The 12,508-nt window shown below is 48.9% G+C and overlaps 1 protein-coding gene across 2 annotated transcripts; it reads left to right on the top strand.

Annotated features, from left to right (window-relative positions):
• Positions 1-4,178: 4,178 nt before the first annotated feature.
• Mrpl4 (mitochondrial ribosomal protein L4) lies at positions 4,179-10,170 on the top strand. Of its 2 annotated transcripts, none has more exons than XM_050125557.1 (9): positions 4,179-4,397; positions 4,486-4,552; positions 4,654-4,872; positions 6,894-6,945; positions 7,775-7,892; positions 8,414-8,520; positions 8,601-8,710; positions 8,802-8,878; positions 9,480-10,170. In XM_050125557.1, exons 3-9 carry the CDS (start codon positions 4,679-4,681, stop codon positions 9,623-9,625), a joined length of 804 nt encoding a protein of 267 aa, XP_049981514.1. In that variant the 5' UTR covers positions 4,179-4,397; positions 4,486-4,552; positions 4,654-4,678; the 3' UTR covers positions 9,626-10,170. The 2 variants fall into 2 exon arrangements, with proteins under 2 accessions (XP_049981514.1, XP_049981513.1); XM_050125556.1 differs by having other exon boundaries at positions 4,195-4,397; positions 4,654-4,804.
• Positions 10,171-12,508: the final 2,338 nt, after the last annotated feature.

The following is a 12,508-nucleotide window of genomic DNA, read 5'->3' as shown; positions in this document are numbered from 1 at the left end:
GCTCCAGATTCAGTGAGAAGTCACGTCTCAAAAACTAAGGTGAAGCCGGGCGGTGGCGGCGCACGCCTTTAATCCCAGCACTCGGGAGGCAGAGGCAGGCGGATCTCTGTGAGTTCGAGTCCAGCCTGGTCTACAAGAGCTAGTTCCAGGACAGGCTCCAAAACCATAGAGAAACCCTGTCTTGAAAAACCAAAAAAAAAAAAAAAAAAAAACTAAGGTGAAGAGTTGGGCAGTGGTGGCACACACCTTTAATCCCAGGACAGCCAGAGCTTACATAGTGATACTCAGTTTTTGCACACGCAAAAACCTGGATTCAGGCTGTTAAGAGGGCTCCACAAATACGGGTGCTTACTGCCAAGTTTGACATCTGAGTTCAAGACCTAAGACCCCTATGATAGAGGGAGAAAACCAATACCCACAAGTTGGGCTTTGATTTCCACCCACACGTATGTCCCAAACCCAAAAAAGTAACAATAAAAAGCAAACCCCCAAAACACTGGGTTCCGGGGCCAATGAGATGGCTCATTGGATGAAGGAGCTTGCTGCCAAATCTCACAGCCTGAGTTTGATCCCTAGAACCTACATGGTGGAAGGAGAGAACTAACAAACCAAAGTTGTCCTCCTACCTCCACATGTGTTGTTTGGCATACACGTGTGTGCACGTGCACACATACACACACACACACACACACACACACACACACACACACACACACACCAAACTCCTTGGCTAGAACCATTCTTCTTTTTGTAGTGCTAGGGTTTGAGTCAAGGACACCATGCATACTAGCCCACCATTGCGTAATAGTCAATTAGGAAATTTAATAGTGTATCCTAGGAATGTCCATCAAATATATCAGTGAGCCTGGGTAGGGTGCTTGCCTAACAAGCAGGGGACCCTAGAGTCCTCAGTACCACATACACAGGGCACAGTAACCCAAGACAGCCCTTCCAGTCCTGGGGAGGTGGAGACATATCAGTTCACAGTTGTTCTCTGCTACGTTTGAGTTCCAGGCCAGCCTGGGCTACATGAAACCAGTCTCCTAAGAAACAAATTAATAATAGATGCAGAAAGAACAACTACAAACCGCCACGTATTTAGCTCAATAATTAAGTTCTCCAGAGGCTGCCCCACCAACGTGCCCTGGCTCTTGTTTGTTGATATTTGTTTGTTTTGTTATGTGGGTGGTCGGATTTGGGGATTTTGCTTTGTTTTGTATTGTTTGAGACAGAGTCTCTGTGTGTAGCCCTAACTGGCCTGGAACTCGCTAAGTAGACCAAGGTGGCTTGAACACACTGAGATCCACCTGCCTCTGTCTTGATCTTTTGTCTCTGATCACAAGGCCTCTAAGTATTAGAATCACTAATGCTGGTTACTGAGTTTTCATCTCATCCCAAGAATTCCACCCTTGGGAAGTACACTTGAATGCTTTGGCACAGGGAACCACTTCCTAAATAGAACCCCAGCAGCACAGACACTGAGAGAAACAATTAATAAATGGGACCTCCTGAAACTGAAAAGCTTCTGTAAAGCAAAGGACACGGTCAATAAGACAAAATGACAGCCTAAAGAATGGGAAAAGATCTTCACTAACCCCACATAAGACAGAGGTCTGATTTCCAACATATACAAAGAACTCAAGAAATTGGACACCAAAAGATCACATAATCCAATAAAAAAATGGAGTACAGACCTAAACAGAGAACTCTCAACAGAGGAATCTAAAATGGTTGAAAGACACTTAAGGAAATGTTCAACATCCTTAGTCATCAGAGAAATGCAAATCAAAACAACTCTGAGATTTCATCTTGTATCTGCAAGAATGGCCAAGATATAAAACACTGATGACGAGTATGCTGGCAAGGCTGTGGGGAAAAGGGAACACTTCTGCATTGCTGGTGGGAATGCAAGCTGGTGCAGCCCCTTTGGATGTCAGTGCGGCAATTTCTCAGAAAATTAGGAAACAACTTTCCTCAAGACCCAGCAATACTACTTTTAGATATATATCCAAAGGATGCTCAATCGTGCCACAAGGACATGTGCTCAACTATGTTCATAGCAGCTTTGTTTGTCATAGCCAGAACCTGGAAACAACCTAAATGCCCCTTGATCAAAGAATGGATAAGGAAAATGTGGTACATTTACACAATGGAGTACCACACAACAGAAAAAAAAATAATGACAGCTTGAATTTTGCAGGAAAATGGATGGAACTAGAAAACATTATCTTGAATGAGGTAACCCAGACACAAAAAGACAATTATCACATGTACTCACTCATAGGTGGTTTTTAAACATAAAGCAAAGAAAACCAACCTACAAACCACAATCCCAGAGAACTTAGAAAACCATGAGGACACTAAGTATAAAAAGACAAGATCTCCTGAGTAAATTGGGAGCTTGGGGACCTTGGGGGAAAGCTGAAGGGAGGAGGGGAGAGGCAGGGAGGGGAGCAGAGAAAAATGTAGAGCTCAATAAATATCATGGGAAAAAAAGCAAAAAAAAAAAAGACAAAAAGATTTTAAAAAAAGAATTCCACCCTTGGTATCCCTCATTTCACTAAAGTCTCAGCATTTCCCCATTATTCAGGAGATGGAAAGGTGTTTGGCCCAGAGATCACTTGTTCCAGTTCTAAGTTCTGTCCAGACCTCACAGCGGCTGGCAGTGAGCCATGTGTGAGCTCTTAGCGCCCTCTTCAGGTCAAGTGCGGAACAGAGACAATACCATAAGCTTGGAGAGGACCTTAGTGAAGCGATTCAGATCTGTTCATCCAGTGACTTATTTCTGTCGTGGGAGAGTCCTGGAAGGTGGAGGGGCAGGATTAGATATCGGGGGAGCCCTGGAATCTAAGTAGGCCTAAGAAATACTGAAAGTGGGCGGAAGGGCTGGCTCAGCAGTTAAGAGCACTGGCTTCTTTTAGAGGACCTGGGTTCGGTTCCCAGCACCCACATGACAGAGATGTCCATATCATAGCTTCAGATCCAGGGGATCTGATACCTTCTTCTAGACTTCAAGGGTCACAACCAAACAAATACTGACATACTTGCAAGCAAAACACCCACACACATAAAATAAAAACTAATTAAAAGAAAGAGGAAGAAAAAGAAATACTGAAAGCTTTCTGCCTGGAGTCTTTCGGTTTGAAAAGAGGAGGTGGAGGCCTGAGAATCAGGAGCTCCAAGTTATCCTTGACTACCCAGAATTCAAGGACAGCCTGGGCAACGTCAGATCCTATCACACCCAAAAGGTGCGGGGTGGGCATATAAAATCCAGCACTACAGAAACTGAGAGAGGGCTGGAGAGGTGGCTCAGTGGTTAAGAGCATTGCCTGCTCTTCCAAAGGTCTTGAGTTCAATTCCCAGCAACCACATGGTGGCTCACAACCATCTGTAATGAGGTCTGGTGCCCTCTTCTGGCCTTTAAGCATACACACAGACAGAATATTGTATATATAATAAATAAATAAATAAATAATTTAAAAAAAAAAGAAACTGAGAGAGCTAGACTCTCAACTCAAGGTTGGCCTGGTTGTTTAAGGGAGGAAAAAAAGATGCTTTTCAGATAGCTCAACAGGTTAGACGTCTTGCTGCCAAACCAAGGACCTAAATTCAATCCACAAGGTAGAAGGAAAGCTCCAACTCCTTTAGTAATCCTGACCTACACACATATACTCCCCAAAAAAGAAATTTAAAAAGTTAAAATGTACTCGGAAAAGGAAATAATAGACGTAGATGTCGAGGCACACGCTCTTTTTGTTTGTTTTATTTTGTCTAGTTTTCCAGAAATTTTATTTTCTCTAATTTTCTCATTCTCACTGTCCTGGAATTTACGACACAGACCGGCTGGCCTCGAACTCACAAAGATCTGCCTGGATTAAAGGAGTGCAACACTACACCCAGTCTGGCACACATCTTTAATCTCAGCATTTAGGAAGCAAAATCAGGTGGCTCTCTGAGTTCGAGACCACCCTGGGCTACATAGTGAGCCTGACTCTGAAAGACAAACACCAGTTTATACCAACAACGGTAACGGTAAGACGGGGTTAAGTTAGACGCTGAAAAAGCTGTCAAAACATAAGGAGCGTGGCAGGAAGTCTTGTCCAAAGTCAGTCAAAAGATTAACATTCAAGTGAACCTCATTGGTTAACTCCCAGCGCCGCGTCCCTAGGGGCGGGGCTTCTGGCGTCAGTGGCGCTCACGGGCATCAGCAAAACTGCGCGTTCTAGAGCCGAGGGCCGCGGAGTCGCGTTCGTGACGTCTGGCAGCGCGGCCTGACGTCATCATCACTGGCCGCAAGCCTCCTTGGGGCTCGGGATCTCCACTCTGCGATTTGACCCGCGATGCTGCGATTGTTTCGGGCTGCTTCGCAGGCCTGGCATCGACCCTCTGGCTCCCGGGTAGGGCGCCCAGCTGAGGTCAGGGTCGGAGGTGCAAGGTTGTGAACTCTCAGGGAGCACTTCTAAATAAACGCTCCTCGTTTTCCAGGTCCTCACCTCGCTAGCGGAGCACTCGGCACGGCCAACCGAGAGCTCGGAGCCGGGGGATAGCGCGGGTGAGGCGGCCGGGATCACAGCTTGGCACAGAGTTGGGAGGATGCAGCGGAAGTGTTGATTTTTGTTCCTGACCCGTGTTCATTCATTCCCCGACCCCCAGGTCTCCTAAGTCCCGTGTTGCGCAAATGCGAGCTCCGGGTCCCCGCGCACCGGCGCCCCGTGCAGGCCTGGGTCGAGTCGCTGCGTGGCTTCGAGCAGGAGCGGGTCGGCCTGGCGGAGCTGCACCCGGATGTGTTTGCCACGGCGCCCCGGTGAGTGCAGGCTGCCGTGGGAGGGCTTTGCCTCGGTTTAACTGCCACAGGGCGGAAGGACAAAGGACGTACGTAACCCAACAAACACCTTGGGCTGTTAAATCCTGCCGTACTCTCTGGTGCTGGGTCCCCCTTTTCTCAGAACTCAGGAAGTGGGGTGATGACTGGGTAGATTAAATTTGCACACACGAAGTTCTCTAGAAACGTTGACTTTAGAGCAGCAAGTGCTCCAGCTGGGCACGAGGCCCTGGGCTCTCTTCCACTATTCTACACAGCCGTCATAGGAACCCACACCTCTAATCCCAGCACAGTGGAGGTGGAGATAGGAGCGTAGAGAAATTAATAGTCAGGGTGAGTCCTGGGCCAGCCTGAGCTATGTGACGCCATAAGTAAAAATAAAAATGCTAAGTATCGTTGACTTGAATTAACGTTTTCAAAAATGGCTGAGAAGGAGGCCAGACTTAGCCGGGTGGTGGTGGTACACGCCTTTAATCCAGCATTCGGGAGGCAGAGGCAGGGGGATCTCTGTGAGTTTGAGGCCAGCCTGATCAACAGATTGAGCTCCAGGAAAGCCAGTACTACAAAGGATCCATGTCTCGAAAAAAGGCCGGATTTGTTGGCATGTGCCTGTAATGTAATACTGGCATGGGAAAGGCTGAAACGGAATTTTTGCACCGTCTAACTGTAGTTTGAAGCTGTGCTCACTCCTGGATATGTGCGCATCAGGCAAACAATCATGTGATGTACATATATACTTATATATGCAGGCAGGAGACACGTGCATGTATAAAGTAAATCTTAAGATTGTAGAGAAATATCTAGGTGAGATACTGTAGGAAGAGCTGCCTCCCCCACCACTGGCTTCTTTTGTTGTTGTTTTCCTGGGTCTCTGTATATTCTGGCTGTCCTGGAATTCACCAAGTAGACCGTGAACCCAGAGACCCTCCTGTCTGCCTCCCTAGTGCTGGGATTAAAGGTGTGTACTGTCAGGCCAGGCTGCAACTTCCTACCATCTCCATGATGAACTTGGGGCTTTTCATTTTTTTTCCCTTTTTTGGGGGGAACGACAGACGTGTGCCACAGTGCATGTATGGCACTGAGGGGACAACTTATGGGAATTGATTTTCTCTTTTCATCGTGTGTCTGGCTTCGCTGCAAGTGCCTCTACCCACTGAGCTGTATCAGTTGCCCACAGATTGCTCTTCCCACCACATTGCCCTCAGTGGACACTAGTAGCATGTGGCTGGAAGCACAGTCAGTGATGGATACTTAGTGACTTACCAGGCTTACTGCAGGGCTGGGGAGCCGGGTCAGTAGGCAGAGCACCTGCACACGAGTCTGAGTTTAACCCTTAGAACCCACACAAAGTCAAGTGTGGTGGAATATGTGTGTAATCCAGCACTCCTGCTCACATATGGAAGGTGGACACAGGAGTGTGCCCAGGAGTAAGCTCCAAGGCCAGTAGCCTGGTATTAACATCAGCAAACAAGAAAACCAATACCTAGGATTGTCCTCTGACACACACAGAGACACATCTATAATGCCAGTAAATCTCACCTTTATTTAAGAGTTCTGTATTATATGTTGGTTTTGTTTGCTTAAAAAATATTTGAGTTGGCAGCCTGGTCTACAGAGCTAGTTTCAGGACAGGCTCCAAAACCACAGAAAAACCCTGTCTCGAAAAACCAAATATATATATATATTTGAGTCGGGTGGTGGTGGCGCACACCTTTAATCCCAGCACCCACAGAGATCCTCCTGCCTCTGCCTCCCGAGTGCTGGGATTAAAGGCATGCGCCACCACCACCCGGCGGGAGATGGAGTCTTACCATCAAGCACAGCCAGGCCTTTAGCTTTCCATCTTGTTGCCTTAGCCTCTTGAGTACCAGGAGGCATAGCCACCAAGCCTGACTGGGCTCCGTGGCACATTGATGGGCTTGAGTTGAGGCGGTGTCAGCTGTGGTTGTCACAGAGTAGAAGACAGAGTCCTGAACACCTGAAGGAACACCCAGGATCCCTTTACTGGGGTGCAGGTGTGGGAGAGTCTCAATTGGGGTGTCCCTCTTAGGTCTCCCTTCCCTTTTTCCAGGCTGGATGTTCTGCACCAGGTTGCCGTCTGGCAGAAGAACTTCAAGAGAATCGTGAGTGTCCTGAGTAGCTGGGCAGAGCCCACTGGACTCAGAGGTGTGCGAGTGTGAACTCTGGAAACAGCCTGGCTCAGGCCTTGTCTGCCTGTGCCATTCAGAGGAGGTCACTTCTCAGGTCATACCTCAGTACCCATCATTGTGGGTGTTACATTAGCGGGTCTGCAGCGCAGCAGACTCCTGCCCCGAGGACTCAGGCTAGTGGGAGAGGTGAACAGAATCAGTAGTTAGACTGGGTGCACATCACCTCTCTAGAGAGAGGTCCTCGGTGCTGTGTACTGGGTGATGGACCTAGAGCCTCAAAGGTTGGGTGGGCAGTTTCTCTGTTAATAATCCACCACCGCCTCACTTGCTACGTCACCAGCCCCTCATTAGAGTTTCTAGACAGGTACTCTACTGCTGAGCCATGCTCCAGCCATAAAGGGACATTTACGTACTCTACCTATAGTCTGACTAACCTGACAGGCAGTGCAGCTGGAGTGAGGTTAGTGGGGACTGCATGCCTGAATACTCTGGAAAGAACCACACAGCCTAGTATTATCACTTTGTCGGTGAGAGGCAAGAGTTTTGTGCCGAGAACATTCAGGAGTCAACAAGGGAGTCAGATGTGATGGCCCGAGCCTGTAATTGCAGCATTGCCGCAGCCGAGGAGAGAAATTGAACATAGAGTCTGGGGCTGTGTGGGGAGGCCTGGGTCTCAGCCCAGCAAGCTAGCACACAGAAACGTCAGGTGCTCTGTGAACAAGGTCCCTTTCCTCCCCCATTGCCTCCCTAAGACAGTCTTTGCTGCCATTTGTCTGAACCTCACCCACTCTTGTACTCACAGAGCTATGCTAAGACCAAGACCAGGGCTGAGGTGAGTGGTGGTGGCCGCAAGCCCTGGCAACAGAAAGGCAGTGGCCGTGCCCGGCATGGCAGCATCCGTTCCCCCATATGGCGGGGAGGTGAGTGGTGCCCCGTTGGGAGGGAGTCCCAGATGCCCACAACTCCCATGACAAGGGACACGTGAGTCCCCAGCTTCTTAGCCCACTGGGACAGGTGACACTGCACTAAGGCATGCTGAGCATGAGGCACAGAGATCTGAGCCCTGCACCACCAAGCCTGTTGATGCAGTGCTGGGGGTGGAACCCAAGGTTGTGTGCACACTAGGCAGGCCCTCTCTGAGCTACAGCCCTCACCTCCTTTGATAATGCGGTCGTGTATTTTTTTCTTTTGAGGCTGGGTCTTGCTGTGTATCCCAAGCTGGTCTCTTATTCTCCTTCAGTGTCTTGTACTAGAGTTGGATGACTATCTTCGTGCATATCCACAGACCCTCCTCCCCTCTCCAGTCTTTCTTGTCCTTCCCAGCTCCTCCAGCTCCTGTTTATTGCCCATTCCACCACTCTGTCTCAAGCATCAGGCTGATTTCTGACCTCCCAGCCCAGCAGTGACCAGCACCTGTTCACATGCCACACTGTCCCTGCAGGAGGCGTAGCCCATGGTCCCCGAGGCCCTACAAGTTATTACTACATGTTGCCCATGAAAGTGAGGGCACTGGGCCTCAAGGTGGCCTTGACTGTCAAGCTGATGCAGGTATGATCCAGTACAGCTGGGTGGGAAAACAGCTGGCGCCTGGTGGTCCTAGGACAGCCCAAAATTCTCTCTCTCCATAGGATGACCTTCACATCGTGGATTCTCTGGAACTGCCCACTGCAGACCCTCAGTACCTGACAGAGCTGGCCCAGTACCGCCACTGGGGGAGTTCTGTGCTCCTTGTAGACTTGTGAGGGCACAGGGCAGGGTGGGGAAGTAGGGGCCAAGTCTCTTGTGTTCTGCCTTGCCAGACTTACCTTCTTAGCATCCATGTGTTCCAGGACACATGAAGAGATGCCCAAGAATGTTGTGGAAGCCACCTCCAGGCTCAAGAGCTTCAACTTGATCCCTGCAGTTGGTGAGTGATGGGCCCAGCCCTCACCCCACAAGCCCTCACCTGGGAACCTTGGCGCAAACTAGCACAGATTCCACTGTTATTTTTGGGCAGTTCAAACCCTGTACAGTCACACCATGACTGAGTGTCATGCCTAAGAATTTACCATTTAGTTTTGGTGCTGGGGTGGAAGCCAGGACCCAGGGCCTCCTGTCCACTCCTCCATCCTTCAGCTGCCCCAACTGAAAGAAGCCCTGGGAGGTCATTATCTGCTAAAGTCTCTTCCACACATAGCCTGCAGGGGGCAAGCATGAGCACCTGGGTGAGAGCTGGTTTCCCCTGTCCTTTTCTTTTCCTCACACGGTGCCTGCTGATCCTGGTCTTCCAGTGATACAGTGTGTTCATCCACTTCCCCGGGTCCTCCTCATTGGAATGTGGCATGGGGGGGGGGTCACAGTCAAATACTGGGCTGATGTAAAGGCAGGTAGTTCCTCAGTTCCTTTTTCAGTGGGACCTAAAGACTAGCAGTATACCCTAGAGGAGAGCAGGGGCTCAGGCTTCAGATAAGAGGGACTTGGTCTGAACTAGAAGACAGCCACACCCTGACTGTGCGCTCACATCCCAGGCCTGAATGTGTACAGCATGCTCAAACACCAGACTCTGGTCCTCACCCTGCCTTCCATCGCCTTCCTGGAGGACAAGCTACTCTGGCAGGATTCAAGATACACTCCGCTCTACCCCTTCCGCTTGCCCTACAATGACTTCCCCTGACCCTGCCCTGGGCACCTAGAGGCCCACCTCACTTGGGGACCAGGTCAGCACATCATCTGTCCTTCAAAAAAGCTGTTCCCTGGAAGCTGCTGGGTCCTGGTGCCAGGAGCCAAGACGAGTGCCTCCTGGGGATCTCTTGCCACATTAAAAGTAAACCCTATTGTTGACAAGACTTGGGAATGGAGCTGTCACTGCGTGTGGGGTCTGTCAGTGCTTAGGCTGTTAATCCAGCGCTGGGCACCTAAGAGCCCCCTCCAGGGCTCACATCCTGCTCCTATGGATGCCCAGCATATATGGATGCCCAGCATATATGGATACATCCTATGTAATGTATATTACAGTACAATGTCAGGAGGAGCTTCTTCCTGCTGAGGCAGATGCTGGGAACGTGCACGGATGCCAAGCCAGCAGCCTGCATTCACCTCTGGAGGCTCTGCCAGCTGTGTGCCATACAGGCTTCCTCTGACAGCTTTCCTCAGGCACAGAATCAGACAAACCAGTGTCGTGTGTTCTTGTGATAAAACAAAAAACCTGTTTAAAGACAACATGCCGGTATTCCCAGTTTTGCTTTTTATTTTTGTTTGTCAAGACAGGGTTTCTCTTGGGGGCTGGAGTGATGGCTCAGAGGTTAGGAGCACTGCCTGTTCTTCCGAAGGTCCTGAGTTCAATTCCCAGCAACCACACGGTGGCTCACAACCATATGTAATGAGATCTGGTACAGAATACAGTATATCTAATAAATAAATCTTTAAAAAAAAAAAAGGTTTCTCTGGATAACCATGGCTGTCTTACTCTCTAGATCAGGCTGGCCTTGAATTCACAGAGATCCACCTGCCTCTGCCTTCCAAGTGCTGGGATTAAAGGCGTGCGCCACCACTCGGATATATTCTCAGTTTTTTGTTTTTGTTTAAAAATTGTGGGCTGAAGGCCGGGCGGTGGTGGTACAATCCCAGCACTCCGGGAGGCAGAGGCAGGTGGATCTCTGTGAGTTCGAGACCAGCCTGGTCTACAAGAGCTAGTTCCAGGACAGGCTCCAAAACCACAGAGAAACCCTGTCTCGAAAAACCAAAAAAAAATTAAAAAATAATAATAAAAATTGTGGGCTGGAGAGATCAATGGCGTGGCAGTGAGGAGCACTGGCTGCTCTCCCAGAAGACCAGACTTGGAGTCCCAATACCCGCATGGCAGCCCACTGCCATCTTCAACTCCAGTTCCAGAAGGAGCTGGCATAAGGCACAAACAATACATAGACATGTAGACAGAGGGGGTTGGAGAGATGGCTCAGAGGTTAAGAGCATTGCCTGTTCTTCCAAAGGTCCTGAGTTCAATTCCCAGCAACCACATGGTGGCTCACAACCATCTGTAATGAGGTCTGGTGCCCTCTTCTGGCCTGCAGACATGCACACAGAATGTTGTATGCATAATCAATAAATAATTTTTTTTTTTTGAAAAAAAGACATGTAGACAGAGGACATAAAGTAAATTAAAAGGGCATAAAAAATTTTTTTCCCTGTGGTCTTGTGTCTAGATGGGCACTCTAAGCTAATCCTCTGCCCCTCACTGAGTTTCCAGGTAGGGCTGTATATCCCTAGTATAAAGACTTGCCTGATTTGTTTTGTTTTACTTATTTTTAGCAGAGAAACATAGGTTTATTTGTTTATTTTTTGGTTTTCAAGACGGGGTTTCTCTGTGTAACAGACCTGGCTGTCCTGGAACTAGCTCTGTAGACCAGGCTGGCCTCAAACTCACAGAGATCTGCCTGTCTCTGCCTCCCGGAGTGCTGGGATTAAAGCCGTGTGCCGCCACCACCACCCAGTGAACATAGGTTTATAAAGGAAAAATGAGGACTGGAGAGGTGGCTCAGCTGTTAACAGCACTGGCTGTTCTTGCAGAGGACCAGGTTCAATTCTTAGCACCCACATGACAGCTCACAACTGTCTGTTAACTCAAGTTGCAAGGGGTCACACCCTCACACACATGCAGGCAAAACAACACTTCACACAAATCATCTAAAAAAGAAAAATGAGAAAGAACTCCCAGAGAGTGGGCAGGTTCCCACAAAGAACGGTCAGCACTGTCTCTAAACTAGGACCAACGTTGACTAGGACTTCTTTCTGTTGGTATATGTACATACTGAGACTGCCAGCCCTTTTCTGGCTAAAAGTAACCTTGGGATGTGTTGATGTTACTAGAAAAATAGAAGCCTGCGTGGTATGCTGCAGCGTAGCACTTTTGAGAGGCTGAGGGTGGAGGACTACAATTTTAAGGATAGCCTGGGCTACATAGTAAGGGCAGGCAGACATGGTGGCACACACCTGTTAAGTGTCCAGCACTTGAGGCAGAAACAGGACGCAAGGTTGGAAAAGTCACTCTTGGCTACATAAGTTGAAGGGCTACCACAGACCCTTTTTCAAAAACACTAAACAATGCTGGGACGTGGTGGTACAAGCCTTTAACCCCAGCACTCAGGACACAGAGACAGCCTGGTCTACAGAGCAAGTTCTAGGACAGCCAGGGCTTGTTACACAGAGAAACCATGTCTCAAACAACATCACGTGCCCCAATCCCACTGAACAAGCCACTGGAATAAGTTATAGGTATGCTAATGTTCACCCTGTGTGTACTGGCCACTACTACAGTTAGAGGGTCTGAGCTGGAGTGTTCCAGCCTAAGGGGATAGTTTTACTTTGACACAGATGCAGTTCCTATGTTAGAACTTTGAGGAAGCAGTAAGACCCACCACCACCCACAGGGTTTCCACAAGGCCAGAACTAGTCACGCCACACTGGAGACAAAAGGCATCCTAAGAAAGCAGTGCTGTCCCTAGAAATGAGACTGTCTTAAAAAAAAAAACAAAGCACCAGAGCTGGGGAGAAGAAGCTG

The sequence above is a fragment of the Alexandromys fortis genome, unplaced genomic scaffold (assembly GCF_014885135.2).
Source record: "Alexandromys fortis isolate MF-2015 unplaced genomic scaffold, M_Fortis_MF-2015_v1.1 scaffold_242, whole genome shotgun sequence".
Classification (NCBI taxonomy): Eukaryota; Metazoa; Chordata; class Mammalia; order Rodentia; family Cricetidae; genus Alexandromys; species Alexandromys fortis.
Note: the sequence above shows the minus strand (reverse complement) of the source record. Positions and strands in the feature narration are given on the sequence as shown.